At 36.3% G+C, this 24144-nt stretch overlaps 2 protein-coding genes across 7 annotated transcripts; both read right to left on the bottom strand.

Annotated features, from left to right (window-relative positions):
* Nucleotides 1–1681: 1681 nt before the first annotated feature.
* LOC110854524 (mucin-2) lies at nt 1682–3518 on the bottom strand. Its single transcript, XM_022102960.2, has 4 exons — nt 3356–3518; nt 2940–3121; nt 2491–2867; nt 1682–2250 (listed from the first exon to the last, which is right to left on the bottom strand). Exons 1-4 carry the CDS (start codon nt 3410–3412, stop codon nt 1775–1777), a joined length of 1092 nt encoding a protein of 363 aa, XP_021958652.1. The 5' UTR covers nt 3413–3518; the 3' UTR covers nt 1682–1774.
* A 10401-nt stretch (nt 3519–13919) lies between these two features.
* Nucleotides 13920–19534, bottom strand: LOC110854575 (insulin-degrading enzyme). Of its 6 annotated transcripts, XM_022103033.2 has the most exons (21): nt 19433–19534; nt 19205–19350; nt 18937–19147; nt 18381–18867; nt 18114–18311; nt 17901–18038; nt 17716–17825; nt 17554–17653; nt 17395–17481; nt 17208–17311; nt 15840–15987; nt 15539–15764; nt 15382–15473; nt 15205–15316; nt 14854–15134; nt 14682–14778; nt 14598–14617; nt 14441–14524; nt 14316–14372; nt 14109–14246; nt 13920–14032 (listed from the first exon to the last, which is right to left on the bottom strand). In XM_022103033.2, the coding sequence occupies exons 1-21, from the start codon at nt 19489–19491 to the stop codon at nt 13976–13978; spliced, it is 2952 nt and encodes a 983-aa protein (XP_021958725.2). In that variant the 5' UTR covers nt 19492–19534; the 3' UTR covers nt 13920–13975. The 6 variants fall into 6 exon arrangements, 5 of the variants coding, with proteins under 5 accessions (XP_021958725.2, XP_021958724.2, XP_035711168.1 ...); XM_022103032.2 differs by having other exon boundaries at nt 14682–15134; XM_035855275.1 differs by having other exon boundaries at nt 14444–14524; nt 14682–15134.
* Nucleotides 19535–24144: the final 4610 nt, after the last annotated feature.

Below are 24144 nucleotides of genomic sequence, written 5' to 3'. Positions count from 1 at the left end.
ATCCTCTCTCTGTTCCTCTGGACAATAAGATACACCCAGCTCATTGCACAGAGGTGCTTCTCGTAGCACTTTTTTTAGATGCGTTTTTTAATAAGGCTAATCAATTGCATTTACATTATTCAACACCGACTAATGCTCAGATTCGTTAAAACATTAATTGTGATTGTAATTGTCTGGATACAATAACCACCTTCAGGTGTCCGTTTTTAGAGTTGGAGTGCAGGGGAAAGGATGAAGTAGATGTGGTTAATGTATATTTTTTTGTTTCAATGATGAGAGAGGCCAGGTAGCTGGTCGACAGTTCCTACTGATGCTGTTTGAAGCTTCATGACGCATAGAGATTAAAGAATTTCTTCGATTTCAGACTAATCCTAAAGTTTGTAGTTTACCCCGACGACTTGGTATTTCACTATAAATGAACTGTGGTGTCTCAATGCTGCAGGTGTTTTAATTTTCTCGGTGGAAGAAGATGATTATTGTATCGAATCATCTATCAGAACTACAGCTGTGATAGATAAAGCTTCAGGCGTATGCATCCTAGGAATCCAAGGATGCATCTTTCTGAAAACTCCTACCTATCGTAGGCTAGGATAGGAAAGCAGAGAGTTTGAAATTGTATCTATCAGAATCTCTCCGGAACCTGACTTTCAGGTGTACGGATTTTTTGTTAGAGCTGGGTTCCGTGAGATCGGTAGTGAAATGTATTGCCGTGTGAATTTCGTTGATAAGATACAGGTATGGACCAAAATGAAGATTATGAGATAGGCCGGCAGAATAACCCAAAGAAAAATAGATTTTTGCATAAGATTTAAATGATGCAGGGAGATTGACGATGTACAAAATGGTAGAAAAATCGCTGGGCATTTGAGAGCTTGAAAGTTTTGGAGTCCATCACCCGGTCTTAATAAATCACGTATTTAATACTAATAACCTGAACCAGGGAGAATGCGGGTCTTAATGCATTTTGCATATGTTTTAGCAACGATGAGCTTTGATTTTGATATTTACTGTGATATTTTGAACAAAGTGGTAATGTATGAGTAATTACTAAGAATAAAAATGAATTGAATTAGGTGTGGGAGCGTAGAAATGTAGACTAATTTATTTTGCATTTGGGTTAAATTTAATATTTCAAATATGAAGTTTCCAAGCAAAGGTTCAACGGTGATTCCAGTGCTAAGGAACACAAAGCGTGACGTCCAAAGAAATATTTAACATTGGTAAACGCACAAGGCGTCAAAGTAAGTCATTCGGTACAAAAATAATAACAATCACGATAATCACCTAGTGTAAATGTGGTTTTGTGAGATACTCGTCTACCCTTTTTGTGTGTAAACTTATGTATGTATGTATAAAGGAATTATTTATGGATGTATAGGCGTCCACTTGGTGTGTTCGATATATCGCTCAAAACAAAACTGGGGGGTGACACCAACCTGATTTGTTGTGCTTGGGAGCGTTTCGTCATCTCCACCCATGCCAAATCCGTAAGAGCCCAGTGCAAGCTGCACGGAGGCAGTGAACTAAACAGTCAACAAACCAGAACCTTACTAGAATATTGTTGGAAAGGACCGTAAATGCGTCAACAAAGAAAGCGTCACTCTGTGTGATAAAGAAAACGGGGAGGAAAACTGAGAATGGCGCGTTTCTAAATAATCATTTCAACTATACACACATTAACTTGTCTTGGGAGGACGGTGAGTATCAACATATTTTTATTCACATATTCAAAGCTTGACATTTACTTTGATCATTTATCTTAAATATATCCCAATCAGTTAAAAAATAAGTTTCCTCGGTTCCTGAAAAATTGAGCAAAACCGAATTCTTCATCAGAATCGGCATCCTCATTACCGTCGACATCATTCACGTAAAATTCCCTCACATTGGCAACAATCCCTGCAAAGTTCAACCCCACAGTGCATACAGCGGTGGATTCGTCCTCACACACGAGTTTCGACGTGTCAAACAAGGTTCCGGTCGGACACCGGTAGATAATCTGTGATCCGTCAATGCACAAGATGTACAGAGTACAATTCCCTTGATAAGGAATGTATGCGACGCCTTGATCTGGACATTGATAGGTTGGTGCCTCTGTCGTGGTGGTAGTTGTCGTTTGTGGTTCACAATCAACGTCTGCCGCCAAATTACATTCTCCGATGGTAACGTCAAAATATAGACCTTCTGGGCAATAACTTGGGGGTTCTTGTCTATCCCCATTGACGCAGAGATAGTAGGCCTCGCAGAGTTCTGAAAATGGAAGTATTATTATTTGCAAATTTAGCTAAAGGACATGAAGAAATAATCTGCCTAATACTACAGATTTGATTTGTGGGATCAGATTGGATTTTTTATCAGAGCGATTCTAACATAGATTTGATCTGATCCGGAATTCGGATGGGATCAAATCCATGTTATTAGAAACGCCCGGATTTTCCGGTCAGATCGGACTGGATGAGCAAAACTAATGATAATTATTTAAGTAGTTACCTGGATGAGCAATTTTCACAATTCCAGTCTCCGGGCATACGCCAGGTGGGAGTCGGGTAGTCGTCTCAGTGGGGCCATCGGTTGATCCGGTGGGTTCGGTTTCTGGAACTTCCTCAGTTGTGGTGGGGGGTACGGTTGTAGTTAGTGGGGGCTCAGTTTCAGGCACTTCCTCGGTTGTGGTTGGGGGTGTGGTTGTAGTTAGTGGGGGTTCAGTCTCTGGAACTTCTTCTGTAGTCGTGTCTGGCGCCGCTGTTGTTGCAGGGGGTTCCGTTGTCGGTGGTTCTGTTGTTGGGGGTTCAGTTGTTGGGGGTTCGGTTGTGGGCGGTTCCGTAGTGGGGGGCTCAGTTGTAGCTGGAACGGTTGTGCCTGTTGGAGGTCTACACAAAAATTTAAGTTATTTTGTAAGCTTAAATTAGTAAGCATACATTTATCCCATTTATTTCACTAACCTTGTCCCATCAACGCACTCGGGAACATTAATTTGGTGATCACAAGTATGTTCTCTCGGATTCCAATAAGTGGGTGGTGGACATCCTGACTCGATTGGATTTCCATTGTTACAAATCCAATACCTATCGCACTCGTGATGAGGCCAGTCATCCTCTCCCGGGGGACAAATTTCTTCTTGAGCCTTAATTTCACAATCAAAACTGATATCAACACATCTATCACACCTTCAGTAAAGTTGTTCAAAATTTAAACTACATTGAATAAAATATAGGATGACGCAACAATTAGTAAAATTTACCCAATAGAGTTTTACCCAATTGTTGTGTCACCCTCCATTTTACTCAACCCCTTGAGTGAATTTGACACAACTTTATTTATAGAGCGGACGTACATACTAACCAAAACTTTAACTCACCTGTGCCCCGAAGAGAGCCAAACCCAGGAAGAAACACAGAAGCTTCGAAATTTGCATGATGAAATACCTTCTGTCCTCAATTAATTAATCGATACGATGACACAGCACGGAGGTCCAAGGATTAAAGGAGGACTTCAGTTCGACACATCTCATTAAATAGTTAATGATTCCATTTAGTTCTTAATCAGCAATTAAATAAATCAATCACAATTTTTATCTGGTCCATTCCACAATCGCGGAACAATGTGCATGTTTGTTTTTCTTTCCAGTCGTTGATAAGGCAACCAAACTCCTGGATGGATGGGAAGCCTAGACAATGGCAATTGACGTAGATCGGGTGGAATGCATGCCAAAAAGCAGAGTGCTTATGGATTGACGCAATTTAGGACAAGATCACACATTCAGTTAACTGTTTGAACTGTTAATTGCATGATCTACTTGATTACAACAAAGTAAATAATACGTGCGTCAGTCAAACACAGGGGACAAATCAGATCAGAAATTATGCTGAGCAAAGGCTTGTTAATAAATTAAGCAAGATAACTTTTGTCGTATGTTTAGTCAACCGATACAATCCGAGAAAACTAAAATATACATATGTATACAGGTTGAAGTTATATTGTTAAACATATCAATCTGGGCAGATTCAGAGATACTTGTGCACAAAATATACAAAATTCAATCAGTCTAAAAATTTAAAAGTTGTTCATTTTGTACTAATTTTAACACGAGTCAGCTTTATGAGCTGGATTTCCCAGTATACCACATGCATTATGTAAGCATGGGGTTAAAAATGAATGGTTAATAAAGTTTATTCTTCATGAATATGAAATAAAGAATGAATATATATTCAATATGCACGCATTCAAAAATTTTACAAAAATTAATCACTATCGTTATTTACGAAGTAAGTGAATAATGCATGAATAATTACTTGTCGTCTATAAAATGAAATGAAATATAGCTTGAGAAAGTACAAAGTTCTATGGTGAGGAAATATGTAAGGATTAATGTGAACAGATATGGATACATACACATTAAATATTTCGTATTAAGTTTCTTAAACGAGTGTGTGGAATGGTAACTTACGCATAGCTTAGTAAGTGAACAAATATGTACAAACGTGCTGAACTTTAATGCTTGGCTCTGCTTGTTGTTTTTCAGGAATTGGCCTGGAATTTAATCTTGCATTCAATTTGTCAACCCGTCATTCAAAAGCGAATCGAATGCGAAGTGTCAAGCAGTGTGATTTTTATCTTCCTAGAAATTGGGGCATAGTTTGGTTCGTGTATGCACATATGCACTATCTATTGGACGTTAGGGGCCGTTCATAGATTATGTGACGTAAATATCGCTATTTGTTAGACCCCACGCTCTGACTTTAACATGTCTCACTAAACACGATATATTTCATTATAGCCTTTGAGCATTATACCCATCCACCCCTCTCGCGTCACATGATTTATGAACCGTTCTATATTCCATTGACTATTTAATTATTTAAGTATAAACTTAATTTATACAGTAAATGGATTAATATTAGACTTTTCATTCGTTTTAAAATTTACAAAGCAGATTCTGTGTAGATTGCATGGGAAGGATGGAACTTGAGTTCTAAATAATGTCTACATTAGGGCATGTAATATCGATATCGTTTTCGATATTTCGATATTTCGATATTTCGATATTTGAATATCGAAATATCGATATTTCGATATCGAAATATCGAAATTGGAATCTTGCAATTTGTGAATTACTTTCTTTTCTTGTGTGCGAAGAATTCAATTTTGGGAACTTTGAGGGTGTAAATCAACCAAATATCAATTTCAGAAAGTTTAAAAACGGGGTTTAACCAGGTGAAAAATCACTATGGAACTTTGGGGGTTAACCAATTCAAAATTTAATTTTCGAAACTTTACAGGTCTGTGTAACCTAGTGAAAATTTGATTTTGGGAACTTTGGGACGTAACTAATTCAAAATTCAATTTTGGAAACTTTGGGGGTGTAACCATTGCAAAACTAAATTTTGGGAACTTTGGAGGTGTAACCAATTCGAAATTCAATTTTGGAATCTTTAGGGGCGTAACCAATTCGAAATTAAATTTTGGGAACTTTAGGGGTGTAACCAATTAAAAATATAATTTTGGGAACTTTGGGGGTGTAACCAATTCGAAATTAAATTTTGGAATCTTTGGGGGTGTAACCAATTCAAAATTCAATGTTGAGAAGTTTGTGGGGTGTAACCAACTAAAAATATAATTTTGGGAACCTTGGGGGTGTAACCAATTCGAAATTCAATTTTGGAATCTTTGGGGGCGTAACCAATTCAAAATTCAATGTTGGGAACTTTAGGGATGTAACCAATTAAAAATATAATTTTGGGAACGTTGGGGATGTAACCAAGCCAAATTTAAAGTTTGGCAAGTTTGGGGGTGCAACCAATTTAATTCCAATTTTTAGATCTTAGAGGGGGTTCAACCATGACCAATTTCAATTTTTTTAAAATTTTGTGTGTGGAACCAACTCGAAAGTCAATTTTCGAAAACTTGGGGGTGTAACCAACTTAAAATTCATTTTTGGAAACTTGGGGGTTGGGTTTAACCAAGGCAGAAGTAAATTTTGAGAACTTGTAGGGTACTTTGACGTAAAAATTCAACTATTGGAACTGTGGGATTTATTTAGTGACCAAGGAAAAATTCGATATTACAATATCGAAATTTCGATATTTCGATACCGAAAATTCGATATTTCAATATCGAAATATCGATATTTCGATATCTCGAAATATCGAGATTACATGCCCTAGTCTACATACATTATGTATGATACATATGTACATATGGGTCAATATTAATATATACATATTTGGAGTAGAATGTTTATTTATTCAGGATAATTTGATTACTTTTTTTAAAGACATTTAAAGGATCAAAATTATTCAGGTTGACCTGACATTATTATTAGTAAGAACCCAAGCAGCCAACTCGTCGTGAGACGTCTTAAATACATCCCTAGGATTTACGAATGTCCGCCGAAAAGTCGTCTTTCTGACATCCTAATGCTTATATAACATGGGGAGCTCCCTAGGACGTCATTTCGGCGGACATTCGTAAATCCTAGGGATGCCTTTAAGACGTTCCACGACAAGTTGGCTGCTTGGGAACCTATATCTAATTAGAATTTGAATTTACACACTAAAATTGTTCACCATTTACCCAAGTTTGCTCCAAATGTTGCAACTGCTTTGTTTTCTGCTTAAGTATAATTAAATTGAAGATGAGTCACTTGATCCAAAGACAGGTTAAGGATGTCTAATTATGAAAAAAACAATAATTCGAGTCAATATTTTATTGTAAGAAAAATGTATTGCTACACTACGACGCTTCGTGTTACTCATTCTACAAGAATCGGTCAATGGCATAAATATTTCTACAATTAAGAATATTTTTTATTATTAAACTCATATATTTATGGGAACTAATTGGTTAAAAATTTATTTACAAAGCAACGAATCGTTTAATTTCCTCTTTCGGCTTGACAAGTTTATGCAGATTTGTCACTTTTCCGAGATCCAAGCAGTTTTCCTTGGTGCATAGAATGGAGAGCATTTGATCACAAAAATCCATCAACAGAGGCACGTCGTACTTGGAATAAATAAGAATGCACATAGATTGAACACAATTTCCCACTTGGACCGATTTCGCCCAACTTCAAACTCGTAGCTTTGTCCAATATGCATGTGGTAAAATTTCCAGCTCAATACCTATCCATCGTAACCCATAGCACTTTCCTGTTATTAAAATTTGACCGTCGTATAAGCCGAAGTTTAAAGATAAGCAATAACATATTACAGACGCTTAAAACACGTAAACAATGGGATGGTATTTGCCAGACGGGAAAAGTTGAGTTGCCTATGCTGTTTTGAACAGAATTTAATTATTCGATTCAGATGAAGTTAATTGAGTCTAAAACAGGTTTCACACCTCATGTCAAAGGTCAGCCTTTCTGCTGAAACAATAAAATGGCATTATAAATTTTTCATGTTCGAAGTTCTCGTTTAGCTTAAATGATGGTGGAATTGATTGATTGATTGATTGAAGTTTTTATTAATGGTGTCGATCGAGCGTCAGCACACGTACTGATTTTAGCCCTGGACACCAAGCGACAGTAATAGAATATAATTCTACAACATAACTACGCTATCCTAAACTAAATCTAACAAATTAACAGAATTATCCGAGTGTATACTTAAGTGCAGTTAACCTTTGTCTCGCATACGAATAATATATTCTTTCAATGATTCAAAAAAAGCTGAGTAAGTCATTTCTTTAAATACCCAGTTTTTAAGGAGGGCATTCCAGAGCTTGTAAGTTCGGAATGAAATTGAGCGCTTACAAGATTCAGTTCTATGAACAATTGGGTCTTGGCATTCTGGGGCCTAGAGAGATACTTCTAACAGAAAAATGAAGTTTACCTAGTCAAATTGAGTTGATAATTAACAACTTCGCCCCTATAACGACTATGTGGCGTATTTGACCTTTACGCCGAGTACGACCATGTGGCGTAAGTTCCCTTGGCACCGGAATTCGACGATGTGTCGTATTGACCCTTGACAACGGATACGACTATGTGGCGTACAGGGTTTGGCACGTACGTGGATACGAATTTGACCTTGAATAACCCCAGAACGGTTTGTCGCAGCGGGTCAAAATTTTGAACACACGAGCATGTTATCCTCAGATAGTTGTGTGCAAAAATTCTACTCTCTAGTTTCAAAAATGCCTCCTCCACAGCCCCCAGAACTTGAAACACCCATTTTTATTCTTTTCAAACTCGGTCTAAAAAATTTGATCTCCGTAGAAAAATTTTATTTTCAAGTATCCGAACCCAAGGAACTCTATTTGACTTACATAGGGGGATTGTACAGGTATTTCGCTATTCGAAATGATTTTTGTCCCCAATCTAGCTTCAAGGTCCTTTGCATTATCTTGGGTTAACTTTGCCGTCTGGGAAGACGTTGCGTGATCATGAAAAATCACCTTATTCATTTTTTTACCGTACAATTTAGGAAAGTGTTATTCTAAAAGTGGTTTCAATACACGGTCCACATCATACTTTGCAGATATCTTCACTTTTTGAGGCACTTTGATAAGTGGGAGGACACCACGACCCGACATTGCACCCACCACGATCAAATGTTATAAAAAGTTCTCCTCACGGGGAAGCACCAACTTGCGTGAATTGTTTTCGGCATTTATCGTGTAGTAAGCTCTTGGAACCCAATTAGTAACTTGTAGAGAAATTAGTGCTTCGTCAAATGTCACCAATAACTCACTCTGATCCCTTGACAGAAAATTCAAATATTTTTTTTTTGTAAACACGGGCGCGATCTTTTTCCTGTTTTTCGGTCAGCTGATGCACACGACTTTGCCGACCAAGTCGTTTCTTAAAAATGTTAATTTCTCTTTTCACTGAACGCCTAGATATCCCAACCTTACGGGAAATTTCCTTTTGGGTTGGTCGATTGTCTCTGGAGGTCAATAGGTCACTTTTTCTAAGCACGGCGGGAATTAACACTTTTTTTGCTTTCTCAGTGGGGGTGGTGGTTGCCCTTAGCTCAAAATTTCTCGCTTTTCAGCTATACTTTTCAATACCTTATTGATTCTAGAATTCGAAACCGTTCTCCTTTCACTTTTAAGATGTTTTGTCTTTCGGCTGCACGAGTACTTAAGTTTGGAAAGAGTTTTTATGATTCCCTCACCTTCTGGGGGCTGTGGGGGAGGCATTTTTGAAAGTAGACAGTTGATTTTTTGCACACAACTATCTGAGAATAACATGCTCCTCTGTTCAAAATTTTGACCCGCTACGACAAACCGTTCCGGGGTTATTCAAGGTCAAATTCGTATCCACGTAAGTGCCAAACCCTTCTGTATTTTCCGTTCACACCGGCCTACGACTATGTGTCGTATCCGGAAAAAACCAAAGCAAGAGTTATGAGTCAACAACCCGCCCTTTAGGCGGGAATATAAATTGTCTCTTAGGAAATAACATTAGAAAGGGATGCAAAATAAATTTATAGCCAAGTGGCTATATCTAGCCAACACGCCGAGTTGTGAAAACTGTTTTTTGCAAGGAAATTTCGACACCGATTTATTTCTACAACACTTTACGATAAGATTAGAGAAATTGTTTTGCTCGCATGTAGCACAAACGGACGTTTTGGGCGAGAAAACTAAAAGTTTGATGAATTGCATCATTGTATGGATTTAATTATATACCACAAATAATCTTGCCGGTAGGGTAAACTACGTCAAAATTAATGATTACGTATCGGGTGCCGCTGAAATATCTTTCGGGCGGGAAAATTAAAAATTGAGAGATTGCCAGGAGTTAGTAGAATTTAATTTTCCCGCTTAAAATTGATTTCTATTCACCAGATGCGCCATAGTCTATTTTCGAGCAATTTCCTCTCACGGGATAATTATTCATTGTCATTGCTGTCTATTTAAAGTCATTGTAAGGATATTTGGTTTTCCCGCCCAAAATCGGCTCCTAAGGCGCTTTAGGCGCTATAATCAGTATTTGCGAGTTTACGTACTATTATGCAAGTATTACTCCATGCTTGTCTAACTTTTCATGCAATTACAATCATTTTTAAAATTCGGCGTGTTGGCTATTTTCGGCTATAAACCTTGGTGGTTCGCCACAACTCAAAAATGCAAATTACAACTCAAAATACCTTCTTGAAAGGTTATTCACATCAATTTTCATAAAAAAGTGTCCAGAATAATTCCGGTGGGAACACCATTTTTTAATTTATGGCCCAGGAATTAACGTCATGCAGTAGATAAAAATTTCGGGGTCTAGGGAGGTAAAAATTCGCGGTTACTAGGGGTGAAAGGTATGAATAAACTCGTCTCCTAGGGTTGAAGTGGTTAAATATTGAATTTTAATGACAGGAAAGTGTTATAGGTTAAAATTGATAGGCATTGAGTTGGGACACACGTATGTAAGAACGAAAAGAATTTTGAAAATATTTTTTTTCGTTTTTTTGATTGACATTCTGCGCTCCTTCCCCACGTGGCGGTGTGCGGAAGACTCCAGCCCACGGACCCCAGCCCTAAATTTTCTTTTCAAAAATTTTGAAATTCAACCCTCCTATATTCTAACTTGCAATTTATTTTACGACTCCATACTAAATTTGAGCTGAATATATAAACTCTTAGAAATCGGTGTTGGTCACCCGTTAGTACCTCTGGTTACTTTTTGTTCATATTTGACTTCATATTATTTAATGAGAATCCACTAACTATCACCCTGCCGAATTTCAACTTCTTACTATTTCTAAAAATCAACCCCATTGGGTCACTCTAGACAAAAAATTTTCCAATTTCACTTCATATTCTTTTATTAGGGGTCAACAGCAGCCTCTTTGCCAAATTTCAGCTCGATTGGATTTTTTCTCCATATGTACATAATGACTATGCTTTTTGCACTATAACCCAAAACAGGGTATATGGGTGTGGCTCCCTTGCTGACGACTCGGTTTTCCAGCTTGTGTTGGTGGCACAAGGACTAAGCATACTCGAAACCCCTTTTTGATATTCATTTATGTATTGGGGCAGGAGATATTTATGGGCTGGAAATAATTACGGCTGGAGATAATTAAGGGCTGGAGTTGGTGGGCTAGAGTTAATCACGGGCTGGAAATGGTGGGCTGGACTCCCATGGGCTGGGCTCCGTGGGCTGGAAAAATCCGCAAATCCCACGTTGCTGACTGGGCGCGCAGGCTTCAATCAATTGCATGACACATCTCTGCATCGAAATTGAGCAATTTATTTATGTTTAAAGAAGGCTAATGATGATAATACAAATTGAGTTTGATCATACGTCAGATTTTTCTATGATCTATAGATCATAGAAAAGTGCATATATGCACATCCAAGGCTGATTTTTTTATGGCATATAATATTTCGTAAAAAATTCTAGTTTCCCATCCAGGCTGATGAGTTTGTTTACGAAACTTCTTTTGTTGGTAGGCATTGAGTTGTCCGATATCATGAAATTCAGCATTTGAGTAATTTTATCCAAACAAGAACCAGGTGGAGTTAAAAATTTCAAATTTCAAATTTCAAAATGAATATGAACGTACATGCACTCTTAGAACTGTGGTAATAAAAATGCATATTCGTTTATTACCGAGCGGTTGGTAAACATTGACTTTCCCGTGGCAGTAATAAAATTGTTTACCAAAATTCATTATAATTCAAAAACTTTATTTATTATTGTCTGGTATTATCGGGAAAATCAAAGTGGTAGCACAAAATTACCAAGTTGTGTTAATTTAATACTGGAGTGAGGAACATGATTAATACTGCCTCGCGTTAAATCTTTCAGTCAGAGGGTAATGAGTTAAAACTCAAATGTGGTGTATTTTCATTACTACTCCGGTAAATATTTTTTACAAACTCAATAATAAAGTTAACGCGCATTCACACCTCAACATACAAAAGAAGAAACGCTCTCCAGAAAATCAGCTCGTGTTTAGAATTCTTTTCTAAAATGTTTGTTCTTAAAGGTAAATTTAAGATCAATTGTGATTTATTTATTTATTTATGCTAAACTGTAACTGATTGATCTTTTAAATATAAATTTCACATTTAGTCTCTGCAAAATTTTCTGCTAAACGGGTGAGTTTGTTCAAAAACATCATTTATGCCTTTTAATTAATTTAATTCCAATTCGTTTTAAAACATCGCATATTAATTAATTAATTTAAATAATTCTTTGTTTGTTTATTTCAAGGGTTACTGAGGAATTAGAGATCAGACGTCATTTGCTGAAACCATTGTTAAGTTTTTATCAGTTTGGACATCTTCTGGGACTACTGGTGGAATTGTAAATTTTAAATTAAATATTCAAGTTATGAAATTTTAACTAAAAAATACTGTTTATAATTTTGACTTAAATTAAAATATGATTTAATAAAATATTTCTTACGAATATTTACCAATTTTAGTGAAATCATTACCACAATACTAATTAATATTCCCCAGGCAGTAATAACATTAATACCACATTATATTGATAATATACCAACCAATAATAATGATATTGCACATTGGTAACTATTTATTACTGCAAAAGAGTTTTTGTTATTACTCGGTAGCGTTTTTTTAATACCTCGTTATAGCAATTCAATTCCGGGTCGGTAAGTTTAGCAATAGTTACCGCACGGTAACTAACAAGTTACCACGGCAGTAGAGTCAAATAGATACTCCGCCCGGTAAACATTGTGGTAATGAAATTCTTAAGAGTGTGCGATTAGTGGTAGATATTTGTTCAAATTTTCATGAACATAAACCAATCCATGCGAAAGTTATAGCTTCCGTCCTAAACCCTATGCTGGGTTACGAATACTTGTTTTATTGACTGTATCATAGAGGGTGTCCTAAAAGTTTCTCCCGATGACTTTTCCGCTCGGTTTTGGTTGCTAGCTTTTGCATCTGTGAGTTTTGTTGTGCAATTTTTTTTGCAATACGATACCAAAGGTAAAGTCTTCTCACAGACATACGGGCTTGGGTATATTAGCATTACCCAATGCAGGATGTGGTTTTAAGTGAAAATAGGCAAATCTGAAAGAAGCGAGGATTGCGGAGCAGCAAAAAATATTTTAAACCCAAACGCAGTTTAGATAGTTCAAGGACAATCTTCCCATTAAAAAATGTTGATCTGCATATAAAATTGCAAGGAAATTGGTTAGTTCTGCAATAAAAACCGGAGGAGCCTAAATCTTGCATTACGGCATTTTGGGAAGAATTGAAATACTTTGATAACTACTTCGAGCACTATCTCATAATTACAAAGAACGGTAGCCAGACATACAGGAGTCAGCATAAAATGCTTTTGAACCAATGTGATATCGGTTAAACTGCGCAAAACCGGTTAAAAACATAGATTTTCGGCTATTGCGACCCCTGGGGAAGGCGTGGATAAGCCCATATACACCGATAAGAGCTTTATTTAATAACATTGACAATTCAGTCCACAACATTTACGATGTAGGAAAACCTATTTGAAGGAAGCCACATCCATGACAAGGCCGAAACACGGCTTCGAAATCCCGGTCCCACGTGGGTTTTGCAAAGCCCATACATTTTTCACAACAGTTTTAAGGCATGAATGCAATAAATAGTGAATAAGGCCGGGTTCGACACATCATATTACGGTACTTTCAAAAAATATAGCGATTAGAACAATTCGATCTCCCTGTATGTGTAAGGTAATAAAATTCATTAGTGGTTGACAGGGAGAAACTATTAGGACACATTCTAAGATAAGTCTAGACGCCTGCGAGCGTTTCTATGTTTCGTGTGAGATTGTCGCCTAAGATCACTTTACTGAGGTAGCGATTTTTACTAATGTTTAAGATCCGTTTGGTTTTTCTCCGTTAACTGCTTTACGATAGCGAATCCCTCTATATTAATAAATTTTAATTTTTGACATTTCAATAAATTTATATGACCAAGGTTAAAAGTAGAAAATAATACGGTCCTGGCTTCGATTAGTTTTTTAAACATTGCTTTATTCCTTAATTGCTTAATTATCTGATATAAAGTATTAAACCGGACGTAGATAACAATCCAGGTTCCATGACGCTAGGGAAATTATTTCCACCTAATAAAAATTCAGATTAAGCAGTGCAGGAGTGTTTTAATTATTGCGAAGTTGAGAAGCGCGATTCAAAGCATACCGTTGTCTGGTTAAGACCAATTACGAGGATTTCATCAGTGGGTATTCCATTAGTCAAATCCGCAATGGATAATCCTTTATCTACTTGTACTTCGAGTTCTGTTGTGACGGTTTGATTGGCTTTTGTCATTGATCCAAACTTTATTCAAAATGAAAACCAAATTAGTTTACTAGAAAATGCTGCATACACTCAACAATTTGATGGCACCTTGGTTATGTTGGCAACGTTAGCTTGTGCTGGTGTCTCATCCGCAGGGATATTTTCCTACAAAACAAGGGATAAGTGTATCTATCAAATCACTTAATTCTTGAGATATTTAATTATCATTTTACAACTTCCTCGGTCGCACTAGGAACTTCTGGGCTAACGTGAATCGAAAGTCTCCTGTACTCTCCTGGGGTGAATCCGATTAATTCCTAAACAAATAACTTTAGCATAGAAAAACACCGTGTACAGACCAATGATGGAATTATATGTTTAGAAACCTACGTCATAAAACTTTTGCAGTTCTATCAAGTCAGAAAGATAAATTTTTATATTACGTCACCAAATTTTCTAATTGTTCCCATTTACCATCAATTTTAGTTTCATTCCCAATAATAATAAATCTTTCCATCAGTGTAAGCATCCTTAGATCAAGTTCCTCTTGTGTCATGTTTTTCAGCATTCCCTGATTCACATGTTTGCAAAAATGGCATTGATCCAACATATAAGGTGAGAATCTGTATGAGAAAGTTTCACGTACCCGGAATTTGTGCAGAAAATTGTTAATTCTTCTCTCCATAAATTTAGTATCTCGCTCACCCTGGACATAAAGTTGTAAAGTGATGGATGTGTCAACTATTCCCACAAGATAACCGAGCCGTTCCTTCGTATATAGTTGAACATTAAGCGGGTGGTGCATAAGATCCGAAAGTAAAGCTAATTTATCTCCCTGGTCCTTTGTTTTACTTCCAGCTTGGAAGACCACTTTCGTACAAGAACTGGAATGTATTTCGCTGCTTATTCTATACAGCCAACTGGTTCCTTTATAGACGGGGGGTTTCATTTTTAAGTACATTTTATATCCTTTGCCTCATTATTTTTGTGTACCGACCCCTTGGAATTTCCACAACCCTTTTTTCTATTGATTGCTTAAAAGATTGTCCCGGTCGGCTTCCTCGCTTTAGGAGGAGTGCTTCACTTGTTTGAACCAAGGCAATTGCCTCCTAATGAGTTTAATTTAGTTGTAATAAGGTTACTATTAATAAGCTCTTTGGAAAAATGATCTAACCCATTTTTGTATGCCGCCGAAAAATCTCCAATATAGACTTGGTCGTGAGACGAACCTACGGTAAAATAATTCGAAGTCTTCTAGAGAAAGATCTAGAGCAATAAATTACATCTGAATGTTAGATTTCGCTATGTTGGGCTGCTGAAAAATAAAATACCATTCAAAGCGTAAAGTATCATATCCTGCTCGAAATACGTTTCCGCCAATAATATGCCCGTGTTCGCCAGGGTACATGGTTCCGCATTAAGGTTCTCTTTGATTGACGATACGTAAGTTTTTTTGGCAATGTCAAAATCATATCTTGTAAACGATAAGGAATAAATTGTGTGCATTAATTCAGTGACGATTAGGGTAAACCCATCAGTATATCCTTCTACTCTAATCTAAATATTGAAGAATTTAGGTCATCATTTCCAGTTTCCTTATAGATCCCTCGTGCGCAATGCTTAGAAATATACCTTCAAACCAGAATCATCATTGGAAATTTTGATCGATGTCCCGGCCGCAATAGCTTTAAGACCCATGGGAAGAAGTCTTGTCTTCAGGAGAACGGCGAGAATGGAATTCATACCAATATCTTGTGGAGTGACGTACGGAGTGTAAGTACTAGGTGGATGAAAATAAATTTGGAGATAGGCAGGAGGTACGTATGATTCCTATACTTATCATTCTGTCCAATGGCCTATGTTCTCTTACGGAGTAATTTAAAAGTTTGCATACTAGTTAAATCTTAGTCAAATTAAAATGTTATGTACGTCTTTACAAAATTCTATATTTTAGCTTCATAATTCTACAAGACTAGATTCTCGAAAAAATTCTTTAATGTAAACTGCGCTTTGGGGAATATATTTGTTCGCATATCTAACCTTATGGAATTGTAAAGTCAAAAATACAGAATGTTTTAAAGGAATAGCCTGCAAACATTATTAAATACTAACAATGCGATGGTGTGAAGTGTAACCCTCCGATTTGGCTGAAATTTTGAAATTAGGTGGTCCAAGTCAATACAACTAACGTTTCTTCAGCCAGTTTGTGCGATGGTTGGAGTTACTCAAAATATTTGAGGTCAAAGTTGAAAAAATGGTCGACTTTTTTCAGGCGCAGGGAGAAAACTCCACTTCCATTCTCTTCCCCTCGCATTGATTTTCACTCCGAAAAATAATCCATTTCACCAATTTTAAATTTAATTTATTATAGAAAAATATTATTCATTGCACATGGGCATTGGTCTTTGTTTTCAAATGAATTGGAAATCAGAATAACGCTTTCGAAATGAAAAGTAAGTTAAGTTTTTCCATGTTTATTTGCCGCTGATGAATTTATAAATTAATGTTTGTATGAATTTTTAATGCAAAGAAGTAAAAATCTCACGTATTCAGTTATGAATTAAATTAAGCGAGCATGAGGCGTGTTAATTCTTATTTAAGCCGGAATTAATAATGTTTTATTTTGGTTATTTTGCATCACTGCTTATGCTTGTGTATGAAGGCGTATGTGTGAGTGAGAAACCTGAATAAAATCAATGCGAGGGGAATAGAATGGAAGTGGAGTTTTCTCCCTGCGCCTGAAAAAAGTCGGCTGTTTTTTCAACTTTGACCTCAAATATTTTGAGTAACTCCAACCATCGCACAAACTGGCTGAAGAAACGTTAGTTGTATTGACTTGGACCACCTAATTTAAAAATGTCAGCCAAATCAGAGGGTTACACTTCACACTATCGCATTGTAAGAGATGTGAAACTGTGTTTTCATGGGAGAATTATACAACAGGTAGGACCTTAAGTACTTTTGGAATAAATTGATATAAACTACATATTAAAATATCACCTGAAAAGCTCGATCCTAACATCCACTTTTGGTGAATTATTTTCATCATTCGTGTAAATCCACATGCTTGAGAAATTTGTAGATTCGAATACGGAATCGGATACCTGAGGAAAATATTTAAATTTAAACGCACAATCTACATAATTACCTATGCTCCGTAATCATGCCACAGTGCAGGGTTTCTTACATTCTGTTTCATCGCAAAATCCTTTGGTACAAAAATGTTTCTCGTGGGAAAGATGATATTTGGGTGTACTTCGATTGTTTTCATTGCCTGCAAGTGGTCATATATATGTATTATGAGTATGAATCATGATATTTTAATATGTAAATCTGAAATAATTACCGTCAAAAACTTTGATTCAAATGGTCCCGAATTGTATTTAAATTGGTAGTGGGGCTCTGTGCTGGAAGCATTTTTAATGGAGTTGGACACGAAGAACAGCCTGAATATGGAATACAGTTAATTAATTTCAAAAAAATTAGGGCGGCACTGTCGAATTTTTACCTCATGTTTCCCGGCCTTATCCACTCAAGGGATTCTACAATTTGTGTGGCATTGAACTGAGTTCTCTTTGGACTCAGATATTCCTCAACAACGTCGTCCGGGGTACTTTCCTGATTCAAAGAAAGTGCCAATAATTCACCCATGGATGTAATTCTAATTCAGCAGTTCGTTGGTGTATATTTTACGATCATAGATTTTCCCAGTAAAGCTGCAAGTTCAACAGCCTCAACCTTTGTCTGGTATTTTGTGGTATAATTCTTAATTTCTTCCACCTCGTCCCAAAACCATTTTTGGGGAGGGTGGTTGCGCAGTAGGTTAAAGAACTGTGCATTATTTCGATGTGTTTAATTTAGGATTCTTGAAGTCGTAAATTTCTGCAGTGCAAAAATTTCACTAACCTGGAAGACTTTCACGGCTACTTCTTCGTGTCTCAAAACTCCTAAATCTGTGAGATCCAGGATAACTTGAAACACAAAATGTCCCCGGCATTTCTTATTAACTTCAGCAGAACTTGAGGTTATGAGGCCTTCCAACCTTAAGAAGGAGAGCAGTGAATGATTTCCTCCTTGCGTTACGACATTTGCAATGTAGATTTCCTACAAAAATTTAATATTTAAGTACTATTCTCAAGTATTTATGTAACAGATCTACTTCCGCCCTCTTACAAAAACATTCTTGTCCATAGCAGGAATTGGAAAAACCATAGACAATCGTTTCATTTGCCCTTTGGCAACCATCTCAATTTTAACGCCAAGCTCAGATGGTCCATAGGGTGGACCAAAGCTTGGTAGGGTTGCATTCCTATTTTCTAATGGTCTAAAAATACGAGTTACAATATCTTCGAGAGTAGTCAAGTTATCTTTCCCAACTACAGCCAGGGTCATCAAATTTGCGGAATAATATTTTTTGTAGAATTGGACCGTCTCATTTCTAAGATCGAGACCTAATTCTCTCGGTTTATCCCATAAAGAATCTCTACTTCCGGTTCCAAATGTGTTAAAAGGGTGTCCCTCCCGGGATGTGTACTGATCAAGCCGTACAAGCCTGCGAACATCTTGTGATGCATAAATTGCGTTTTCAGAACTAACAAGATCAATCTCCGCCTTTATTGAAGATTCTGACAGAAGTGGGGAGTGAACCGTGTGAAATAGACTACAAATTAAACACAATAATCGCATTTCTCATGTGTAATTAATAAAGATAATGATAAACTAATCTGACCGATCTAAAGAGCCCTCTAACGCATTTGGGTACACGGAAAAAAAATATCTTGCATAATCCATGTAAGTCGATGCACCTCTATATCCTCCATTAAGGTGAACATAGTTTGCAAATTCGTCCGGCTCTGGATATTTCATGTTTCCTCTGACCAGAATTACGTGCTCTAATAAATGTGCTAGGCCTTGCAGCTCTTTGGGGTCGCTCATTGCTCCTGTTTTGCAACTTTGTAGTTATTAAAAACATGATTAGCTTAGAAATTCCTACATACCAACTGCAACATTCAATGATGCTGCTTCAAACGTTGTACTCGGATCGCTCACAAGAATAACTTTTAATCCATTTTCCAGCACGAGGCCTTTATAAGTGCGACCATAAATGTCGTTCGTACCGTTGCCTTGTTCCGCAAAGGCATTTCTGTATAAAAACTTATATGAGAAACGGTTATTAAAATAGTTGAAATTACATAAATATACACATAAATGTAAACTTTTCTGACGAGATGTAAAGCAGAAGAGCCAGAAGGGTCCGACTGCAGATAATGAGTTTGATGTCCATGTTTGGTAGTGGCTAATAAAATACTGAAGGCGCAGGCCTTTATCATTACGTATGTATGTATGCATAAGTATTTATTTTAGTTCTTGTCTGTACGTGCGCATGCAAATATAATTGTAATAGCTGCATGAGGTATTGTTATTACATGTACATATGTTTGCAAATGCTCAAGAAAACCAGTTCTTCTGTACTTCTGTGCGACAGGTTAATATAATTTTACCAAGAAATTAAGTGCCTACGTAGCTTTTCCAAGTAGAAGATATATTGGCTTCTAAAGTTTTTCTGCGGTCCATATGTTTGCATTGAATGAATGAAATTCATACCAAAAAGTTGATTTCACGTGACAGTAAGATGAGAAAATAATGTCATTTTCAACCCTAAGTTGGTGTAATACATATAAGCGTACGTAATTTATTTTATACATTAAGCTTATTTACATGCACATGTTGTTTATTTTGTATATTGGAGGTTGAGGACAGAAATGATAAGACGATCATGATAAGATGATAAGATGATGATGATAAGAAGATGATAAGATGATCAGACGATGCATACACTCTAAAAACTCCAGTATTCAAATAACACCAAACGGTATTTATCTGTATGTACGACTCTATCAAAGTGGTATTAGTAAGTAACAAAGTGCAATATTTGCTCGGTATTAGGGATGTGTAATATCAACAGCACATTTTTACAGAAACATATAATTTTAGCACCAACCTGTAAAATCTTTATGATACCATTGAACATACACACGGTTAAAAATGTGGTGAAGTAACATAAATTATATGCTGGTAAATATATCTGCAGATTTGGGAATAACGTCCTCCCGGACTGGAAATAATTTGGTTTTGAATGGCAGCATTTTCATACTGCTTGGTATGCCATCACTGCATATCTACATAAATATGTACTAATGCGACAACTCAACTTCAATAAAGTATAATTAAATCATCGTCATAATTAAACACTCTTAATTAAAGTTAATGACACGGTCTCATTAATGCAAAAATTTTGAATGACCAAAGCCGTACCAACGGACTTGTGAGCTCAATCAGACAAATAAGTTTCGACATCATATCGCACAACAGGGAAGGTTGGATAATTTCAGGAAGACCTAGATTTTGTGGGAGATTTCAAGCAAAATCGCTACAAATCGTCACAATGGGGACTAAAATTATGTTCAACCAGGATTATATTTCGACCATGTCAGTTAAGAGACAGTTTCCACCTATTTTAAGTGGGTGGTAAAAGTTTATTTTTCCCTCTTTTCCCACTACATACTCTGTTCAATTTGGTTTTTATCAATTGGTAGAAACTATTTTGAGGTACTTACAATTAGTTTCGTACTCCAGGAAAGCGTTGATTACTTGGATGGCAGAATTGTCCATTTCGTAACTCCAACGAACCACGCCGGTCAACGTGTAAACGAAGAAGAATGCCGATCCCTGGAATCTTTCTGGAGTCGTAAGGTTTCCAAGGCATATAGTGTCAGCAGCATGGTTGGCAACAACACTACGGTCAGGACACATTCCACCCTGAACATTTTTTGGTGTCGGATCGAAGCAGTTTTTCTTAATCGATTTATCAACGAGTCAAAGTCAAATGGATAACATTTCAGGATTTGAGAAATTGCCAAGTGGCGTTTCAGAAGGGGGAGAAATTTAGTGCGAAACATTGTCAAGGTAAGAATTATGACAAGTTTGGGGAATGAGAAACCAGCATGAATGAAATCAGGATACACTATTTTATAGCACTTCGTTGTTCAAGGAAAGTTTGTAATGGATTGACAATTCGATAATGATTAACAAATGTATGTATGTATGTATGAATGATTATTAATTCCCTAACTTCAGGCTACTTTATGCCAAGATCTTGTCAGTCTGTCCGTCTTTCCGATGAAATCGATTTACGACATGATGCATATAAGAGGAGCATCCCCAGCAATTTTTAGGGTCAATTGGACCATTCCCTCCATTCCAGGTCGGAGGATGTTGTCACATAATTTTTGGGGAATTACTTGTTTCACCCTTTAGCTACATACATTTCGTTTGTTATGGTTTATTTAGCGGGTGGTATGATTATGTGGCTTGTTGATTAACATACTTGATAAACTTCCTGGCGATATTTATTTATCCCACAATACAAGGTTTTAATTGTACTTGTGCATACATAGAAAGCTAAATAACATAAATAAGGTATGTATGTATGCGTATGTATGCGTATGTCCAGGAATGAAAGTGGCAATGCGCAGTGAAGCTTACGAATAATAATACAAAATTAAGGTCAGTCTTTGGTAAATAACTATTGAGCCCATGCTACGAAATTTGATTTATTCAATACATTACATTACATAAATATGTATGTATGCCTATATTTTAGGACTTGTGTTACGAAGCCACCTGGTATTTAGATAAGTACATATCCATATGTGTATTATTATTGACACATCCTGTAATGCCTACATACATGCATATTTGACACTGACAGGTTGTCAACAATAATGAATTATATGTCACATATTTATTATTAATATTGAAGCAATATAGGAGTAGGATGGACATATGTGTATATCCTTAGATAAATAATTGATTGTTCAAGTTTCATAATTATATTGAGTGTTTTCATCACAATTCATCAAATCATTTCAAATGGGCTGTTTCCTGAGAAAGATACATACACCGTAAATGTTTTTGCGAATTCATTACTTATTTATTAATAAGTCTATTTTTTGGATGCTCAATTTAAATTTAGTTGACGCGAAATCAGCAAAATACCAAATTATTTACAAGACAAGGCTATAACGCCGTCTTAAAGGCCGACCATATCACTAATTTTTTGATGCGATTCTTAGCGCCGAAGGTACTTTGCACGTCTATCGCTTCGGAAGTAATTCATCACCTGGCGGTATGATATGCGTATGTACACAGAGGCTAAATCCCGCTCAGCCCTCAATGGTAATAAAAATATTACCGACACTGGAGAAAGTTTCTTACCTTCAGAATTTAACTTATTAGTAGAGTGTTACCACACAGTAGAATTGCATATACGATTATTACCTCTGGCGGTAACAATCGTATGACAAAAGTATTGAGTGCATGTAATGCCAAGACCAGATTGGTAGTAAATATAAAATACTTATGTGTCAATAAAAAAAAAATATTCCAGAAAACGAAATTTCTGCCAATTTACATATGTAGACGAATAGTGTTTATTCAAATCAAAATTTTGTTGGTAACGTGAAAATGACAGACTTAATTTTAAAACATTCTTTTGTCCAGGAAATGAATTTGCGACACATCAGACATGAGTAAATATTATTTTTTCGCTGGAATTCTTCACACTTTTATGATTTGCGTTTGCGTAGTAGCAGAGGGAGTATCTGTGCCAAAGCCAAATATGTTAATACTTTATGTACACTACATGCACCTAATTTGCTAAGAAATCACTACTTTGTGGAGTCACTATTCCCACAGTTGGTTACAATTTGTCGGCTAATGGTAATAAGCATTGCAAAAGATTGTCAACCTCATGCTAAAAATAAACATCAAATACTTGACGCTAGGAAATTATAATCTTACAGAAATTATAATTACCATTTGCAACAAGTGGTGACCTAAAATGACCTAAATGATATAAAAATGCAGCCAGCAAACTAAAAAATAATATCACGTAACTTTTAAAAAACTAATGCACTCTGAATTATGTAGTATGTAAGTATGTAATTATGCACTCTAAATAAAAATAAATAAAATTTACTCAAGGCTGAGTAAAAAAACAAAGATGACAAAATCAAAAGATAAAATTTACCCACCCGTTGGACAAATTTTGCGCAACGGTTGGCTAATTTTAACGTGTCATCCTCTATTTTTTACTCACCCTAGAGTAAGTTTTACTGATTTTTGCTTAGAGTGCACATCCTTATTACTTCTTGAGTAAACTTTACTCCTTATCGTTACTCAGGATTTACATAGGACCGTTTACTGAACACGTATAAAATTCAAAGTGTATTCAATTTTTAATAACGTGACACTATTTTTAAGAGGGTAGGGAACGTCCATATATTACGCCATAAAAAACTCAGATTTTTAGACCACCCACCCGCTAATCCTCTCCTTATCCTTCGCAGCTTAACAAGAGTAAGATCGGCGGCCTAAAACCACCTAAAATCACGTTTTTTATGACGGAAAAATGGACCTTCCCATACACCAAGGAAGATTTCCTAGGCATTGGAAATACGAATTTTTTTAACGACTCACAAACAACTCGGCTTGGCAGCACCCCATTTCCGCAACAATCTGGGCGACAATTTGGATTACAGCAACAGCAGATTAGCCAAATGAGAATTCCGAGAGAAATGCAGCTTCCAATGAGCTCAATTATCAATTGAGTTCTGAAATAAAAAAAATCAGAACGATTGATCTCGATATTTCGTAAAAAAATATTTTATCCAAGAATCTCAAATTTGTGCATTTTACGTATGGAATTTACATACGTACTAAATATAACTGGTTACAATTTATCGTCATATCCAAAGTCAAACTGTATCTATGTTCCGTGTCGGTACGAAACGAAGAATTAATGAGTGAATGATTTATTGAATGAATTAATAATGAATGAACAATTCAAACTGAATGAGTGGGTTTTTTATTCATT

This window comes from Folsomia candida, unplaced genomic scaffold (genome assembly GCF_002217175.1).
Source record: "Folsomia candida strain VU population unplaced genomic scaffold, ASM221717v1 Fcan01_Sc010, whole genome shotgun sequence".
NCBI classification, from domain to species: domain Eukaryota; kingdom Metazoa; phylum Arthropoda; class Collembola; order Entomobryomorpha; family Isotomidae; genus Folsomia; species Folsomia candida.
The sequence above is the reverse complement of the archived record's forward strand: the minus strand, read 5'-3'. Positions and strand labels throughout refer to the sequence as shown.